Source organism: Aotus nancymaae, unplaced genomic scaffold, assembly GCF_030222135.1.
Source record: "Aotus nancymaae isolate 86718 unplaced genomic scaffold, 86718_ANA_hifiasm-v0.15.2.pri h1tg000030l, whole genome shotgun sequence".
In the NCBI taxonomy this organism is placed as follows: domain Eukaryota; kingdom Metazoa; phylum Chordata; class Mammalia; order Primates; family Aotidae; genus Aotus; species Aotus nancymaae.
The window spans coordinates 12,658,605-12,676,910 of record NW_026988443.1 but is presented as its reverse complement, the minus strand read 5'-3'; the positions used below and the strand labels follow the sequence as shown (position 1 = coordinate 12,676,910).

The window sequence follows — 18,306 nt, the reverse complement described above, 5'->3', positions numbered from 1 at the left end:
CTGACCCCAGAAATGCTGCTCCCATCCCACCCGGTGATCCTGTAGACACCGGGTCCACATTGCTGGCATAGCCCTGCCCCCGAGGCTGGCGGGCAGAGAAGGCTTAGGTGGTGGCAGGCAGCCAGAGATAGCGGCAGGATGCTCCCCCCTAGGCTGGCCTCCATCACCACCCTGGACCTTCTCCTTCATCCCTGGCTCTGCCCCAGGCCTCCTGTGTGACCTTAGTCATGTAGCTTACCCTCTCTGGGCAACTTTACTTTCCCCATCTATAAGATGAAGAGGTTAGATTGGGTCATTGCTAAGGTCTCCCTCTGAGTCTGAGTCTTTGTTATCTGTTGATCTGCCTGATTTGGGGTGGCTCTGCTGCTACCCCCATTTCCTGCTCCATGTTTACCTCCCCTTGGTGTCCCACAGGCTCCTGAATGTCGTATTGCCCCAGTCCCTGGCTGGTTCGCCTGTATTTAACTCCTGCACTTGCTCAGGACACGGAGGCCCTGCTTGGTTTGGCCAGACCTAGTGGCCTGTTAGACCCCGGGCCCCACCCTCATGGACTGGCCAGTGTTCCCAACCCCAGGGCCAGGGCAAGGCGTCTGCTCCCACAGTGGCCACCTCCAGCCGGCCTAGCACATTCCTCAGGCTTATCTGGGGCCCGCCCCACTGGACTCTGCCCTCCCACCCAGGAAGCAGCACCCAGAGCTGCGGAAGAGTTGCAGGGGCTGGGAGCAGGCTCTGCAGGGGCTCAAGGTAGTGATTCTTAGCCTGGGGCTGGAGAGAAACAAACAGGTAGAGGATAGGGTGGGGCAGGAGGGCAGAGGGGTTTGGGTCGGGGAGTGCTGCTGAGCTGGCCAGGCAAACAGTCTTTAACATTGCAGAGCATGAGGTTCACTCAGACACCCAGGGGTCCTTTCCTGGGACCCCCTCCCCCATCTCTGGGAAGGCTCCTGCTTTCCCCCTACCCCTGGGGGCTCTTGTACCCAGAAAGGAGCTTTTGCTCATGGCAAGTTGCCCTCAATTTGCCCCCAATTTGCCCCAAAGTTATCACAGTTGATGGGGCCACCAGCCTGAAATGCTGAGGGACAGCAGCTCCTGGCCACTTCCCTTCCGGAGTCCCCACCTCCACAGCAGGAGCTGAGCCAGTCCTCCCAGGAAGGGGTTAAGTGCCAGCCCCAGCCATGAGGGAGGGGACTGGGCTGGACCATTTTCCTCGCCTGCTGCCTCCACCTCGGTTTTCCTGAATGGTTCTGTCGTACTGGGGTGGGGAGGGAAGGGAAGGAAGAAGGGCGGGAGGAGAGAGGGAGGGAGGGAGAGGGAGGAGTGTGGGAAGAGGAAGGAAAAAAGAGAGCGAGACAGCGAGAGGAAGAGAAAGATGTCACTGTCTCTAATCTCCCTGTCATTTTTATTTCCAGCAGGCGCGGGGCGAAGGAGCTGCTAGAACAATGCTGAGGCAGGCAAGGTGAGGAGCAGCCCCTCGCGGCAGCCCCGACGGAGTGTCTGGAACAGGTGATTGGAGAAGCCGGAGACCCAGGCACCTGGGCATCCTTCCCTCGCCTCTACCAGGCCCCGAGCCCCCAAAAGGTAGGGGAACCATGGCGACCAATTTCAGCGACATTGTCAAGCAAGGCTACGTGAAGATGAAGAGCAGAAAGCTCGGGGTGAGTGACCCTGAGCTTCGGAGGGGCCCTGCTGAGGGATGGGGGCCCGAGGACTCAGTCCGGACACAGAAGGCATGGCGTGTGGGGCACGCGGCTGCCCGCCAGCCGCTGGGCATCGTGCATCTGTGGTCTTGGGGCTCCTTGCCAGCAGTCTGCCTGGCATGTGCCTGGGCTGGGTTCTGCCTGCTGCAGCCCCCGCCCCAGAGGGCTGGCTGGCATCCCAGCAGCTGGGCCAGCGGTGGTGGTGGTGGTGCCGATGGGCAGGCGACTCCCCTGCTATTGTTGAAGTTGTCACCTCAGCAGCAGCAGGAGTGGCTGGCAAGGCCGGGCTGTGTCTGAGCTGAGAAACAGCGTCTCGCTTCCCCTGGCCTCCTCTCCCTTCTGTTTGCCCCCCACCCCCAGCCTCCCCTCACCTCTCCTAGCCTCTTTTCTTTTCGGTACCTCCTCTCCCCTTGCTTCTGACTGCTTTCCGTGTGCAGATCTTTAGTACATTTTTGATTGTCGTTTTTAATGTCAAAGAAGTGTTTGAAAAGGGGAGTGGCTGGTTGGGGGAGATGGGGTGGTGTGAGAGGCGCTGAAGCTGATCTTTATGTGGTTTCTAAATGAGAACTTTGGGTAGAATGGCCCAGTGCTCTGGGACAGGCTGCTTCCCTCCAAGTTGTTGGCGGGTGACTCTGTGCTTGCCTGGTGCTTGTCCCTGAACTGGGGGCTTGGAGGGGCTATAGAGAAGAGGTCTTACTGGGCATGCACCCTGTCCCACCCATGTAGACCCCCAACTGGTGAAGAGCTCCCCAGAAGGCAGGAGCAGAGGCCCCAGGGATCAACTTAATGATCTCGGCCAGGCTGAGAGCTGCCTCTATTCCTCTGCCAAGCCCCCCTGCCAAAGACAGGTCTGGCAGCTGCCCCTTCCCCTGTGGGAAGGACAGCCCCAGTGACGGAGGTCACCCAAGCCTCGTGTTTGACCCAGGACTCCTGTCCTCTCTCCCTTCTCTCTCCCATTCCCTTGAAGGACCGGGTGGGTTCAGGCTGCTCAAGGCTTCCTGGCTCAGCCTGAGTGGGGTGGGGGGATGCAGCGGGGAGAGGGATCTGCCTCCGGGCTTCCCTACCTGGGTACCAGACAGAGCAGGGCTGGCCTTGGAAAGGGTGGTTCTGGCCCCGCCTCCCCTCCTGTGCCTCCCTGCCCTGGGGCTCAACCTGGTTGAGACTGGGCCCTGGCAGCCATCGGCTACTTTGCTCTTTACTCTTCCTCTGAAAGAGGGATCAGCCCACTGACTTGGAGCACAGAACAAAGAGAAGCTGAGGCCGAGGCAGGGAGCCCAAGGAAGCGGAGGCCTAGCTTCTAACATCACTGCTCATTCCTTTGGCCCCAGACTTAGCAGGTCCCCAGGTGGGCTGAGGCCTTGCCCAGGGCAGAGCATGCCAAGAAGGCACCAGCTACAGGGCAACCACTCGCGCTCAGTATCAAACCTGTTCCCGAGGGAGAATGAGCGGCTGACAGGTGGGCACAGCCCGGATGGGGAGGTGGGGCATGGCCAGGCCCTCTCCATGCAGAGAATTCTCTTCCCTCTGAAGACAGGAGCCTCACTTCCCCTGGTGTGATAGGCTGCAGCAGCCATTCTCATCTCAGCCTACAGAGGTGAGGGGGAGGGGCTGAAAGAGATCAGGAGCGGGCTCTCCTACCTGCCAGGGCCTTTCTCCTGTGGCAGAGCTGTGGCAGAGTGTTTCTGAAGCACTGATCAAAGCCCTGTGCGAAGTGGGAAGGAGGGCTCTTGAGCACGTGGCTCCCTGGGGCTGTGAATGTGTATCCTGTAACCAGGCAACCGGCGTGCCAGGCCCCCAGGCCTTCTGCCCCTGACGCTGAGGGCTGCCTGGAACCCACCCTGGCAGGGTGTATCTGGGTCGGCAGCATCCATCCATTCATCCATCCATTCATTCATGGTTCCTTCATGTGGTCATTCACTTGTTTACCACGGCTGTTAATGAGGCTACCAGGATATGAGTGAGGATACTGAGGATAAAATTCAGCGTCTGTCTTAAAGGAGCACTGCAGCTGAGAGCTGAGGGCTGCTGAGGTTTAGGTGGATAGAACAGGGGCCGAGCCAGGTCAGGGGTGCAGGAGTAGACATGCCTCCTAGGGTACCAGCTAGGAGCCAGAAATGGCCTGGCGCTGAGTGGCATCTTGAAATGGGGGCTGCCTAGGTCTACTGCACCCTGGGACCTTTCCTGCCAAGGACCTAGTGCATCCATGGCACAGTAGGGCTGAGGAGGGGATGGGGCCCAGAGGTCTCCTGGCCTCCTCTGCTGTGCTCTCGGCCGCCACTCAGTCTCCCTACTGTTTCCAGTAAGAGGAACACCAGAGATGCCCGGAGAATGGGCTCTGCCAGGCTTTTGGAGTGCCCGCTGGAAGGAGTAGGTAAACCCCAACCACAGACTTTGGGCAGAAAAGAGCCTAGGTGGGAGGCAGGGGCTGTGCAAGGGCGGCTGAGGTGGGTGGCTGGGGCCAAACCCCTGCACTGTGAATGATAGGCCCGTCTGTCCCTTCAGTCCTAGGGTGGTCACTCCCCTCCCCTCCCCAGTACTACTCACCCCTCGGGAGGAGTCCGTGAAGCTACAGAGAACATAGGTGGTTTAAGATACAGGGGTCTTGGCAGTGGCCCGGACAAGGAGGGAAGGCACCATGCTGTGGGAGGAGCCCCGGTTTCCCAGCTCCGCCCCTTAACCTCGGACAGCCTTGGGTTCCCAGATGGAACAGGGCCCCTTACACTCCAGGGTTGGTAAGTGAATGAAGAGAGGGCGAGTGAAAGCTCCCAGAGACAAGAGTGTTACCTATGTAAAGAGCTCTCACTTGACTCAGAGAACTAGGGGCACGGGGATGTGCAGGCTGGCAGGGGGCGAGGGTCCAATCCCTGTTCCCAGGAGGCCCCTCTGTGGTGGCTGGCACTGCCCGACCCCTGGCCAGATCCTACAGTGAACTGTGAGGGTCGGCTCTGGATCTAGACAGCCTGCTGCAAATACCAGCATCACCATTCCTTAGCGTTATGATGCCTCACTTTCCCCATCTATAAAATGGGGATGATAACAGAACCGATCCCAGGAGTGGCCCTGAGACTGTGCGGAGTGTTAATAACAGTGTCTAAGCAAGAAGCACTCAATGAACGTTGGCAACTCTCACTAAACTCAGCGGTGCACACACTCAGGCTGGGGCTTCAGGGAACCCTGCGTAGCACTGCCCCCTGTGGCAGGCAGGTGTGGCTGCAGGGCCGTGCTGGCAGGGTGGGAGTGGTCCAGGCAGGTCGGCTCAGGGGTCGCTGTCATCTTGCCCCACAGATCTACCGGAGGTGCTGGCTGGTGTTCCGGAAATCCTCCAGCAAGGGGCCCCAGCGGCTGGAGAAGTATCCGGATGAGAAGTCGGTGTGCCTCCGGGGCTGCCCCAAGGTTAGGAGGCCTGGGCCCTAGCTCCCCCAACCTGTAAGCAAAGGCGGTCTGCTGAGGCCTGAGGTCTGCACACCCTCCTGCGGGTGGCAGGGCTGTGGGGGATGCAGAGAGAGGCGCCCTGGCCTGGCTAAGTCCCTTGTGGATGCTGTCCCAGGTGACCGAGATCAGCAATGTCAAGTGCGTCACGCGGCTCCCCAAGGAGACCAAGCGGCAGGCAGTGGCCATCATATTCACTGACGACTCGGCGCGCACCTTCACCTGCGACTCAGGTGAGGCGCTGAGTGCAGGCTCCCATCTGCCTCCCCTGGGGTGGCTGTGGTCAGAGGTCTAGCCAGGAGCAGGCAGAGCAGGGCTAACCCTGGGTGGAGATGGTGGTGTGGTGTGTGTGGGGTTGGGGGTGCTTTGAGGGAGCAGGCCCCCAGGGTTGAGGTGGGATAGACAGATAGAACCCATTGTCCTTGCCCTCCCTGCTGTGCATGGCGGCATAAGTTAGGCTGGGCAGATGGGTACCAAGAGCCGCATGATGAAGTAGCATTTTCTTCAGAGCTGGAGGCGGAGGAGTGGTACAAGACACTATCTGTGGAGTGTCTGGGGTCCCGGCTCAATGACATCAGTCTAGGAGAGCCTGACCTCCTGGCCCCAGGCGTGCAGTGTGAGCAGACAGGTGAGGCTGGGCCCTGGCCCTGGGGGCGGGGAGGGGGAGGAGGAAGAGGAAAAAGGAGGGAGGAAGCCCCCATCTGGGACATCTCTGGGCCCACTTGTCCTCCCTCCCTGACTCCAGATCGCTTCAATGTCTTCCTGCTGCCCTGCCCCAACCTGGACGTGTATGGCGAGTGCAAGCTGCAGATCACCCACGAGAACATCTACCTCTGGGACATCCACAACCCCCGCGTGAAGCTCGTCTCGTGGCCCCTCTGCTCACTGCGCCGCTATGGCCGGGATGCCACACGCTTTACCTTCGAGGCCGGCCGGTAGGACCCTCTCGCCTCCCAGCCCCGTCCTACCATGGTGTGAGGGTGGCTGCCATTCACTGTGTTGGGCACTCACTGTGCTAGGAGCTTGTTTTATTTATTGACATAGCAATCCCAAGGGGGAATATAATGTTCCCATTTTATAGAAGAAATGGAGGCTCAGAGGAGTCACTTGCCCACAGCATGCAGATCAAGTGAAGCTGTTTACCAAAAGTCATACTTTGGCTTAAGTCAGATGTGGGTATAGGCATTAGTTCTGTGACTGTGGACCTGCGTCTGGGTTTCGGGGATAATAAAGTACCTAGCCTCCTAGAATTATAGTGAAGACTGGGTATCCCCTCGCTTGAACTCTGGAGTCAGCCTGCCTACACTGAAATTCTGTAGACCCCTCTGTAGAACCCCGGTTGAGTTACTTAGCTTTGTATGTCTGTTTCCTCATCTATAAAATGGTTTGGGAAAATGCATAATAATGAAACTATTAATGGTACAAAGGCCAGAGGGAGGTGGTAGAGAAAACGGAATGGATTAATTCTTCTAAAGCATTTTGAGCAGCAGCTGGTAGAGAAAATGCTCAGCATATTTGCATCATGTGGTCGGAACCCCAGACCACAGTGCTGCCCGTCCTCCCGCCTGGAATGCAACCACAGCTTGCAGTTGCAGGAGAGCCTGACCGAGCACATGCATGTCTGTGGGGGGTCCCCACCACCTTGCCCTCTGTGCCATCTGTGTCCCCAGGATGTGTGATGCTGGGGAAGGACTCTACACCTTCCAGACACAAGAGGGGGAGCAGATTTACCAGCGGGTCCACAGTGCCACCCTGGCCATCGCAGAGCAGCACAAGCGGGTCCTGCTGGAAATGGAGAAGAACGTGAGGGTGAGGCAGCAGGTGGCAGTCCAGGTTATTGGTGGCAGGTGGACAGGCAGGGCTGAGTGCCTGGGGTACACAGTGGAGGCAGGTAGGGTCTTGGGCAGGCTGCTCAGGAATACTGAGCCACTAATGGGAGCGCCCCCTCCTCTGCCCCACAGCTGCTGAACAAGGGCACAGAACATTACTCGTATCCCTGCACTCCCACGACTATGCTGCCTCGCAGTGCCTACTGGCACCACATCACAGGTTCCCAGAACATCGCCGAAGCCTCCAGCTATGCTGGTGAGTCGCTTCCATGCTCCACACCTGCCTGCCAGGAGGCTCCGTGGAGGATGAGGCCTATTGGGCAGGGGTCTTTTGACCTAGCTCTGAGTTCTGAGCCTGCTTCTGTGCCCACAGGTGAGGGGTATGGGGCAGCCCAGGCCAGCTCAGAAACGGACCTCCTCAACAGATTTATCCTGCTAAAGCCAAAGCCCAGCCAGGGGGACAGCAGCGAGGCCAAGACCCCATCCCAGTGACAGTGCTGGCGAGCACCAATGACTGCTGGGGGCTGCCTGCTGCAGGGCTGGCTGCAGTGTACTGTGGACAGCCTCAAGGGGCTGTCGGCCAAGAGCCTGGAGAAAGGGAGCAAACTGCCCCCTCCTCACCCCCAAGGGTGAGGCTGGACTGAGGCAAAGGGCTGGCCACACCACCTGAGCATGTGTGAGGGGCTGGAGCTACCGTGGGACTATATACTGTTAATGATTTTAATATATATGGCTTACGACATACTCTGTATTAACGACATCCCCCACCCTCATCCTGTCCTTCCCCACCAATACACACACATTTCTGAGTTCCATGACCATGCCGTGGTCAAGGCTGCCTTTGAGAATGAAGACAGTTGTGTCCATCTTCCATGGCACAGCCTTCTTGCTGCCAGGACCTGCTTGAACTGCCAGGGCCAGAAGAGGGGGACAATCAGGGCTTGAGGCTGGCACTCTGACTGCTGGCTTTTCCCAAACAAACAGCCCAAGGGCTAGAACAAAGGTGGCTTCTCAGTTCCTCTGGGCCTGGAGTGGCACAGGAAGGATCTGAGCTTCCACTGTGCTGCTTGCCAGCCTTGCAATTGGAGTTTGAAGCAGAGTAACATCTGGTTGATATCTCAGGTGAAAATCTGGTTTTAAAATCTAACTTCTGCACAGGCTCCTTCCTGCTTTGTAGGCTGGGAAGATGCCCTCAGGGTAGGGGGCTGATTACCTCAGCCACGTGGAGGAAGGCTGGAACTTGTTCCTTCCCCAGGGCCAGGCCAGGAGGGAAGGCCGCAGCAGGACTGCCGTGGGGAGCACTCCTGCTGCCCCCCTCACTGACCAGGGGTGGACAATGCCCAAGCAAAAGGAGCCCCTTGGCCCTGTCTGGCCACTCTCTGGCCAGCCAAAAGCACTCTGAAACCAAGACCTTCCCATTTCCTTCTCCCCACATGGTGCTGAGGCTCCCTGCTGAAATGCAATTAAAGCAATTGATTTTCTAGTGCTGGTATTTGTTGACTACCATGCAGAAGGGCTATCTATCTTTCTATTCACATCAAACCTTTGGTTGTGTGGGGTTTTTTGTTGTTGTTTTTTGCGTTTTGTTTTGTTTTTTAAAACTTTAGGGTCCTGATTTGTGGGAACAGACTTTCTTGTAAATAACCACTATTTGAGTTGTGGCAGGAGGATGATAAAGCATGCGGCCCCTCCCAAAGGAGCCCTTGAGCCAGAGAGGTGGCGCAGTCAGCTCAGCTCTCAACGTGACCTGGGGAATGACCACCCAGAGGGATGAGCTAGCCTGAAGAGGGGAACTGGGGTCCAAAGGTCTTTGGGGAGGGAGGCAGAGCTGGCTGGCTCAGCTAAGTGGCACGATGACGCATGAAGGAGATTATGTTGTGCTCTTTATTGCCAAAAATAAACACTTTTAAAAAGACAACTTCTGTTAATCAATAAATATCCTTTCCTTTCTGTACTGGATCTCTGCTTTTCTGCAGGCTGCCTAATTAACTGCTTTGTGTGTGTTCCTACCTGGAGACAGTGCTAAGGGGTTAGGGCCAGAGCCTTCATTAAGGAGAAATGAAATACTTCTCCTGTGTATGTGGGAGGGGCTCTTGCTCCTGCAGCTGCTTCCACCCCCACCCCCACCACAAACTCAATCATCAGGCCACTGGTGGTGAAGGGGTTCATAACTGCTGGGTAGAGAATGAAATACCGTGTTTATTTGGTGGGGAGGGGACAGCCAAGGTGTAATGCTATCCCCAAAAGATTATTTCTCAAATGAGGGACACCTGGGAATTTGAAGTGCTAGCAGACCGGCCCTGGAGCAAGGACTGGAAGGGTTTATAGGCTCCTTGAATCAAGACTGTGGCACTGGATCCTAACACCAGAAATCTAAGGTACAACTGAAAATTACTCCTTTTGGACAGAAAGGATTTAGAGTGAAGACCCGGACTAACCAGGAGAGAAGTTCAGTGGGTTCCCTACAGGTGCGCTGCAAACAGACTGGAAGGGACGTTCTGGGATCTGGGGAGCCCTGCTGGCAATTACTAACAGCAGTCAGGGCCAGTAAAAACCTGTCCTGCCTAAACACCACCGCATCCCTGGTAATCTATCTATGACCTGCCAAGAAGCTCAAGAAACAGTAGACTAGATTCCCAGAAACTAGAAGGGCCTCAAGAGACCCCCAAATCCAGCTGCTGGCCTCAATCTCCGTTTTTGCTGAAGCAGGCAAGCTGCAGCTAATTTATGGTTAGCACGTCACTCTGGATCTCGTGGCTTAATTGAGTTTGTAAATCACTCAGTTTCTTCTTCAATCCAGAGAGGGCTGACAGAACAATGGTTTCAGGACGCAGAGAGCCACAGGACTCCACATTGTAGTAAAACCTAGGAGGTAAGAGTCCAGTAAGCACCCTGCAAGGCAGGCTGGCCGACCTGAGCTCTGGCCATGGACAACACTTCCTCGTTGTGGGTCTTGGCTCTGTTCCCACATGGAACTTGACCTTGGGCCAGGGCTGACTTCCCTTCATCTAAAACCTCTTACATAGAGTAGTTTCAACACACTGCATGACCTCAAGGAGGCTACAACTACCTCATAAGATACCTGTGAAAATCCTCAGATTCTGTATGCATACACGCCTCACTGAGGAGAGAGTAGAAAACCATGTGAGCAGTGACCAGTGTCACAGCCCCTTCAGCCACCCCTGTGGAACTTGGGTCAAAATCTCTGCCCCTAGCTTTGACCTGAAGAATCTTTTCTTTGGGGGCTGAAAATCAGAATAGGAACAACCTGGATAATTGGAGGGTCCTCTTTGTCACAGTGACCGAAAGGGGCCGGCGACCTGCCCCCGGGGACATACACATAGCACAAGTCTAGTTCAGCAGTCAACAGCCCCTCCTCAGCTTACAAGAACTGCAAGGTGGGGGAGAAGGACTGCCGAGCCCAGAGCCTGTACCAAAACCATCCCTTCTGACGCCCTTCACCTTCTCATGTCTGACCAGGGTCTTACCTCTCTGGCTTGCCATTGGGGTCATAGGGAGCCTGCGACTCGTCCTCATCCAGCTCCGAGTACTCACTCTTTGGCCTGAGGTCAAACACAGGTCAGTACAGGGTTGCCACTGCGGCTTTTGGGGCACTCAAGTTCCTAGACAGCCTGCCACATCTCAGTCACCAGCAGCCATTTCCACCCCCCAATGCCTGCCACCACTCCTAAAGGGAACATACCATTCCTCGGGCTTGGGGTACACTGTGTGCCTCAGGGCATTGTCTGGATCATATTCAAAAGCCACCCCTGCAGTAGGGTTCCATTTGGCATGCTCCTTGCCAAAGCCCTTTTTGGCATAGGCCCGAAGTCTCAGTTCCTGGCCCTTTCTCAGCTTGACGATGAGAATGTCTGCAGGGGGAGGTACAAGTCAGTCAAGGCCCTGGAGAAAGACGGTTCTCCAAATTCTGACTTGCAGTGCTACTGCAAGACCACACACATCTGGAAAAATGGGTCTAAAGCCAATTTACGATGAGACTAGACAGTACGAGAGGCTGTGTCTGGTGTCTGCATCCCACTGGCCCACACAGTGACAGGTCAGGAAGATGTCTGCACATTCACTCCATGGCTTACCATCCTGCTCCACGTAGTCATTGGGGTCATTATCTCGGTTCCGGGATGTCACCTGTAGGGAGTCCAACAGCCATTCATTAGCTGCTCACCTCCCCAGTCACTTCCTCCGGCATCCATCTCCCAAAACCTCTAGACTGCAATCTGTCAATAAGGGAAGGGGCACCTGACAAGGCTGTGGCACAGATGTCCCCGAGGACTCCAACCCCCAATTCATGGTGTGGTGACAGCCTCAGGCAAAACAATTCCATGGCCTTTAAAAGAGTCCCTGGGCGATAGAGGGTGCACAGCACCAATGATGCTAATGATGCCACGATGCCCAAGAAGAATCCAGAATTAGAACTTCTAGGAATCAGATTAAGGCAGAGGGTAACAGGGAAAGTCAACATTTCATAAGGATCAATCCCAGTCTGGCCCACTTGTAGCCAGAAAGAGAAAAGATCCCAGGGAAGCCAGGTGCAGTGGCTCACGCCTGTAATCCCAGCACTTTGGGAGGCTGAAACAGGTGGATCCCCTGAGGTCAGGAGTTCGAGACCAGCCTGACCAACATGGAGAAACCCCATCTCTACTAAAAATACAAAATTAGCCGGGCATAGTGGCACATGCCTGTAATCCCAGCTATTTGGGAGGCTAAGGCAGGAGAATTGCTTGAACCCGGGAGGTGGAGCTTGTGGTTAGCCAAGATCGCACCATTGTACCCTAGCCGGGTCAACAAGAGTGAAACTCCGTTTCAAAAAAAAAAAAAAAGATCCCAGGGAAAGGAGGATGCTGTCCTGCACTGACCGGAATGACCCGGGGGCTGTTGGAGATGAGGTCTCGAGACGTGACATGTCGAGTCTGGTCTTCATTGCACCGCACATCGAGGGTGAACTCCACTGAGCACTCAGGGCAGAACTCCTCACATGTGCAGTCCTGAGGCAGGAAGAGAAGCAGAAATGAGTCTATGGGGAGATGGCGACTCCCGCCTTGGCTCCCTGCATCTAATACCCAGTTCCTTAAGTTTCTTCACCTGTAAAAAGGGATTGATCAGTCTCCAGGTTCTTGTGGGCTGTGACAATCTGGTATACCATTCTCACGGACTGCCCAAGTTTAGAGACAACTTATACATACACTGGCACCCACAGTTCCTTCCCACTCCACCAGCTGCCAGGCCATCTCTGCAGACACACTGCTAACATCTCACTCTGGCCCTTGGAGTACTCTTCCTCAGAGAAGCAAGGCTATGAGGGAGAGGAGGATGCTTCCACACTCTACAGTTCAGCTTCCCAAAGAACTAAGTGGACCAGCTTGGGAATGTAACCACCATTTAAAATAAAACCACCAAGGAACAGAAAAAAAGTACCTTTCACGTTCTAGAGTACTTACCTTTTCTAAAAAAATCCTTTCTATTATGGAAAACTTCATACATATACAAAAATAGAGAAGCATGTAAGAAACTGCCATCCCATAACCATCAACCACCTTCCATAATTATTAAGTTTGCCATTCTTAAAACAACTGGCTCATACCCATGTTAGGGACTACCAACTGCAGTTGAACTTCAGGCAAGAAGAGAGTTACTAGGATGTAATCAAGCAGGGTGTTCTCTCCCTCACACGAGTGAGGAAAACCCGACATTCTTTTGATGTTTGCCTGATAAGGAAAAAGCAGCAACTACAGGTCCCACCTGAGATGTCTGCAGTCACACACAGGTAAGGAAGGAAGGCAACCCAGACCCCTGAGACAGAATTACTCTTAGAAATATGACATGGAGCTGGGCACAGTGGCTCACACTTGTAATCCCAGTACTTTGGGAGGCTGAGGTGGGAGAATCACTCGAGACCAAGAATTTGAGACCAGCCTGAGAAATATGGCGAGACCCTGTTTCTACAAAAAAGTACAAGAAAATTAGCCAGGCATGGTGGTGCACAGCACCTTAGTCCCAGCTACTCGGGAGGCTGAGGCAGGAGAATCACTTGAGCCCAGAAGATGAGGCTGCAGTGAGCCGAGATCATGCCACTGCACTCCAGCCTGGGTAACGAGCGAGACTTATCTCAAAAAATAGAAAAATAAAGAAACATGAAACGAGAGAATCAAAATGTAATGGAAGATAAAAAATATGACAAGGTACTCAACCTAAAAAAAATGCACTGAAAGGAGAAGAGTCTGTTAGAGATGAAAAGAGACTAAAGAGCTATAAGGACCAAACGAATCTTGATCAAGACTGACCCACAAACAAACAGAAAAACAATAAAGAATATTTGGGGAACTAGGAAAATCTGAACATTGATATTACAAATGAACGCTTACTTTCTTAGGCATAATAAAAGTGTGGTTATGTAAGAAACTATTCTTATCAGGAAATGCATGCTGAAGTGTTAGGATGTCTCTGCAACTTTCACACAGTTCAGCAAAAACAAGCATATGAAAAATAAAGCAAATGTAAAATATTAATAACTGGTAACTATAGGTGAAAAGTAAAAGGGTATTTATTATTCTAGTTTTAAAACGTTTCTACAGACTTTCAGAAAAAGCCAGAGAGAGATAAAGAGATATATATAGAGAGAGAGAGAGAAAGAGAGAAAGAAAGAGGGAGAGAGAGAGAGAGAGAGAGAGAGAGAGAGAGAGAGAGAGCAAGCCATCTTTGTTCAATAAATACTAGGAAAAAATTTAATGAAAGGAACTGCTAGGTGACAGAGCATGCATATATATATATATATATATATATATATATATATTTTTTTTTTTTAAGACAAGTCTCGCTCTTGTCCCCCAGGCTGGAGTGCAATGGTGCGATCTTGGCTCACTGCAAGTTCTTCCTCCTGGGTTCAAGCCATTCTTCTGCCTCAGCCTCCAAGGAGCTAGGATTACAGGTATGAGCCACCGTGCCTGGCCTTATGCATATCCTTATATAAGATATTGGTAAACTGCTCTTAATTGGTTGTACCACTGTCCCCACTAATATCTATGTTTTATTTACTAAAATCAAAAATCTGGAGATGTGAAACAAATAGGGCAAAATGTTGAAATGTGACAACACGGTGTTAGGCGGCAGCATGGGTATTTATTACGCTAGCTCCATGCTTTTCTGTGCTTGAATATTTCTTTTTTAAAAATACATATATACTTATAGGATATATCAAATTAGCCATCACAAAGATGACGTGGCCCTTGAAAATATTAGAAAATGGGCTGATTCAGCATCACCCAAACCATCAAGAGGAAATAGTCTCAAGCTGCTGTGTAATTTAGCCTAGTGAAAAGGATGAAGGTAGTCTACTCCTATCCCACTCTCTCCCGACTTGGAAGGCCTGTTAACGTGCCATCAGGGAGCAAACACAACCAGGAGGAAGAGGGTGAGACCCTAAGAGTATGGCCATGTTTAAGTAACATCACCTGCAAGGGAAAGGCATGAGTCTGGCAGACACCAGCACTAAGTCCCTCAGGAGCTGCTCTTGTGAGACAGCTCCCATCCCCTCTGCTCCTTGCCCACCCAACCTTTTGTTCACTCTTTTAGCATCCTCAGGCCCCTGTTACTGGGAAGAGACGCTTCAGAAGGAACAGCCGCCACTGTGAGTATAAATGGGCATTCAGGTGGAGCTGGCTAACAACACTCCCTGATGTTCTGTGCACTAACCAATCTGAAGCCCCATCAGAACCAAGGACCAAGGCCTGCCCAGGCTCTAGACAACATCTCCACATGGTTGTTCCAGAACTACAATACAATTCAAGCTGGATGCCAAATGTCAGGAAAAATCCCTCTGAGCACTGAACCCTCCCCACCGAACCTCGCATTCCACCAAATTCACACAGCATACCCGAGAGTATTGCAGCTTGTCCACAATGTCATCACTAATGAGGGGAATTAATCCTGCAAAAAACAGAAAAGCACTTTAAAGACCACCAAACAGTCAAGCCAAAATGAGAACCCAGAAGCCCCCTAGGGGTGAGGCTGGAAGGAGGCCCCCTCCTGACACTAGGCACAGTACCCTCCCTTTAACCTTCTAATACGAGGAGTACTCACCAAGCCTGTGAGCAATGAACTCATCATGAAGGACTGAGGAATTGGCATCAATTTGAACCCAGTCAATGGCTAAAAAATGAAGGAAGGAGACATGGAGTTTAGCTATCAAATTCACCTACAGACTTAAGGCAGTTGCTCTCAAGATTTAGGAATCACCTGACACTAAACTGCAGATGGCTGGGGCTGACTCTACAGCACTAGAGTGCAGCCCAGGAACCTGCATTTTAACAAGACCCACACACACACCTCACCTCCCTACCCATGTGAATTTAATGCAGTGTTTTCTGCTTCACAGAAAACACTGACTTAGAGAATATTATGGGAGTGGAAACATGTTTCTTTGAGCTGAGTATTTCCATGAGAAGCATTTAAATTTGCTACCTGTCCCAACACCAAATCCAAGAACATCAACTATCTGAGCATTTTAAAGTTAGGGAAAACCTCACAGAAGTAACCAGACTTACAGGCCATACCTCGTTTTATGATATAATGACCAGATTGCTCAACTTAGCACTTTTAAAACAATCAACAATTGTTTACTGAATTCCTTTAATGCTCAAAGCATACTAAATATAGACCCCAATTCCTAGCAGCAATGAACTGGTAGGAGGGTCAAGTCTGTATCCTCTATCACACATGCTTCACTTAAACACATATCTATTCATTCATAAACATTTGCATGGAACCACCTAAATCCAGAAATCAAATGACACTGAAGCCCAACTGCCAAATGAGAGGCAGACACTAGGAACAGAGGTCAGAAGAGGGCCTCCACCTGCTCCGTCCTGCTATGGCTTCCCATCGCTTCCCCAGCCCAAGCCAACTGAGAACCCTGACCCACCCTCTTCTGCCTCTTAATTCCCTGGCCCCTCCCTCCAGCACACCCTTCGCCTCCTCACTGTACAGGTTAAGATCCTCTGTGCCTCCTAAAAACTAAGCCTTGCCTGCCCTCTATGCTACAGGTGTAACACTCCCTCTCCTTCAACTCTTCTCTCACAAAACTGTTCAGACTTCCCAGAAGACACTTGTCACAGTGTGCCTTGTATCCTATTTGTATATGTTTTGTCTATACCTCAAGCTTCAGAAATTCCTTCAGGCAGGTCCTGGGATGGCTTTGTATTCCTAGCACGTGTGCTCAACATTATTTGTAAAACTGCATTTATGGGGAAAGTGGCATTTAAACTCAGAATAGCAGGGATGCATCAGGAAGTACAACTCCCTCACTTTACTCCTGATGAAACTGAGGCCCAGAAGCATGAAGTGATTAGGCAAAGGGAGGCTCAGCACTCCAAGCTGAGTTGAAGAAGTGACTGGGGAGTGGGGCAGTGGATAAACTACAATGTTTTCTTACCTAGTTATTTAGCTTGCTTATTTCCTTAAAAGCCTAATATTTGATGCAGCAGCTATGATGTTTCTTTTGCCTAACCCTAACTCTCTGAGCTGAGTCTCAGAAATGCTTGCAGGATTCTATACAAGTATAATCAATGCATTAAGCACCTGGAGCAGAGTGGCTGCAACGAGACCAGAAACTGATCTGCCCTCCTCTACGAGCCAACTGCACCGTAGCTATGCTTCTCCTGAACTACGATCAAAGCCTACTTTGCTTTAGTGTTGTCTGTGTATTAATCCCTCCCCTGCAATCTCACCGTGGACTCCACAAGGGCAAAAACCCTGTTCGCTACAGCTTTGCATTCCCAGAGCTTACCACCATGCCTGGCACTTACATGCTCCACAAATGCAGCTGAAGAAATAGATTAATAAAAAAAAAAAAAATACCAGTACTGAGCACTCACTAAACACAAGCACTTATATGGATTACCTCACTTAATCCTTAATGTTACCCTGCTAAGGATCATTAGTGGCCGAATGTTACAGATGAGGAAACTGCAGCACACAGAAGTTTAGTAACTTGCCCAGGTTTCACAAAAATACTAAGTGATACAGCCATAGAAAGAACGAAATCACGTCCTCTGCAGCAACATGGACATGGCTGAAAGCCACTATCCTCTTTTTTTCTTTTCTTTTTTTTTTAGACAGAGTCTCGCTCCATTGCCCAGGCTGGAGTACGGTGGCACAATCTCAGCTCACTGCAACCTCTACCTCCTGGGTTCAATCAATTCTGCCTCAGCCTCCCCAGTAGCTGGAATTGCACGCATGCAACACCACGCCAGGCTAATTTTTATGTTTTTAGTAGAGAAGGGATTTCGCCAAATTAGTCAGACTGGTCTCGAACTCCTGGCCTCAGGTGATCCTCAGCTTCAGCCTCCCAAAGTGCTGGGATTACAGGCGTGAGCCCGGCCTGGAAGCCATTATCCTAAGAGAATTAACACAGGAACAGAAAACCAAATACCGCATGGGAGCTAAAACTGGGTATACAGGGACATAAAGATGACAACAGACACACTGGTGACTACTAGAGTGGGGAGGGAGGCAGTGGGGCTATGGGTGAAAAACTACCTATTGGGTACTATGCTCACTACCTGGGGGAAAGGATCATTCACAACCCAAACCTCAGCATCACGCAATACACCCAGGCAACAAACCTGCACCAATGTACCCCCTGAATCCAAAATAAAAGTTTTTTTTAACAATAGTAGTGAAAACAGTATTTGAACCCAAGTCTGCAGACTGCTAAATTCATGCTTCTCAGCAATGCACACACAGAACAAGGGTGGACTTAACTGGCCCGTGGGCGCCAGGGAGGCGGTCGCTGGGCCAAGAGCACAGAGTATGGTCAAGTCTCCAGCAGTGCCCTTTTCTCAACACTCCCACCCTCAGCTCGAACCAAGGACTGGAAGGAGCCCCAAAGAGTGTGGGTGGAGAGCGGGGAGGGACCCGTGGCCCCGGGAACGAGGAAGGGGGGGCGCTTACCTATTATGGGCACCTCAGCGATGAAGACCCTCCGAATCGAATTGGCCACCCTGAAGGATGAAAAGCCAAGGGGCGTGAAGGTGGCGCAGCCTCGACAGGCTGGGCCCGGGCCGCAGGTTCCCAAAGCTAAAGCCCTGGCGCAGGGGGCAGCTCTGGAAGGACATCGCTCCCACCCCACTACACCCCCGCCCCCAACCCCCAGGGCCCCAGCTTGGGCCTCCCGGCGCCCGAGAGCTGCCAGCCTCTTCCCTAGGCAGCCTTACGCCAGGTCGGTGTTCTCGATGATGAACTTGACATTCTCGTCGGTGAGCTCCGTGATCCGCACGGTAGGCTGGTTAGCGTACGGCATCGCTCCCCGCGTCAGGTCCGCGGTGCCTGCGCCTGCGTCA

General features: G+C 52.5%; 2 protein-coding genes across 8 annotated transcripts in view; one reads left to right on the top strand and one right to left on the bottom strand.

The window, feature by feature from the left end:
* The window catches only part of DOK4 (docking protein 4), a 24,175-nt gene extending 15,304 nt beyond the window's left edge, over positions 1–8,871 (top strand). For 2 of the 7 annotated variants that reach the window (XM_012447880.3, XM_012447877.3), the window contains exons 2-8: positions 1,407–1,652; positions 4,980–5,087; positions 5,242–5,356; positions 5,632–5,751; positions 5,869–6,058; positions 6,794–6,932; positions 7,085–8,871. In XM_012447880.3, the coding sequence (XP_012303303.1) occupies positions 1,587–1,652; positions 4,980–5,087; positions 5,242–5,356; positions 5,632–5,751; positions 5,869–6,058; positions 6,794–6,932; positions 7,085–7,444 (1,098 nt within the window). In that variant the 5' untranslated portion in view covers positions 1,407–1,586 and the 3' untranslated portion in view covers positions 7,445–8,871. Of the gene's footprint in view, positions 1–688; positions 745–1,278; positions 1,653–4,979; positions 5,088–5,241; positions 5,357–5,631; positions 5,752–5,868; positions 6,059–6,793; positions 6,933–7,084 lie in introns of those variants that run through there. The other 5 variants (XM_064383108.1, XM_012447881.3, XM_012447879.3 and 2 more) reach the window with 5 other exon arrangements.
* On the bottom strand, positions 8,819–18,306 carry POLR2C (RNA polymerase II subunit C). The gene is made up of 9 exons (XM_012447882.2): positions 18,181–18,306; positions 17,918–17,967; positions 15,047–15,115; positions 14,841–14,893; positions 11,827–11,955; positions 11,047–11,098; positions 10,656–10,824; positions 10,441–10,515; positions 8,819–9,817 (listed from the first exon to the last, which is right to left on the bottom strand). Exons 1-9 carry the CDS (start codon positions 18,264–18,266, stop codon positions 9,673–9,675), a joined length of 828 nt encoding a protein of 275 aa, XP_012303305.1. The 5' UTR covers positions 18,267–18,306; the 3' UTR covers positions 8,819–9,672.

What these genes read in the sequence shown, in the direction of transcription:
- POLR2C (XM_012447882.2), bottom strand. Translation starts at nt 18,266, where the DNA reads ATGCCGTACGCTAACCAGCCTACCGTGCGGATCACGGAGCTCACCGAC. An exon ending in ACAAGCTGCAATACTCTCGG is followed by an intron (nt 11,956 to 14,840) that starts GTATGCTGTGTG and finishes TTCCTGCCTCAG; the next exon opens with GACTGCACATGTGAGGAGTT. An exon ending in CCCAATGGCAAGCCAGAGAG is followed by an intron (nt 9,818 to 10,440) that starts GTAAGACCCTGG and finishes CTTACCTCCTAG; the next exon opens with GTTTTACTACAATGTGGAGT.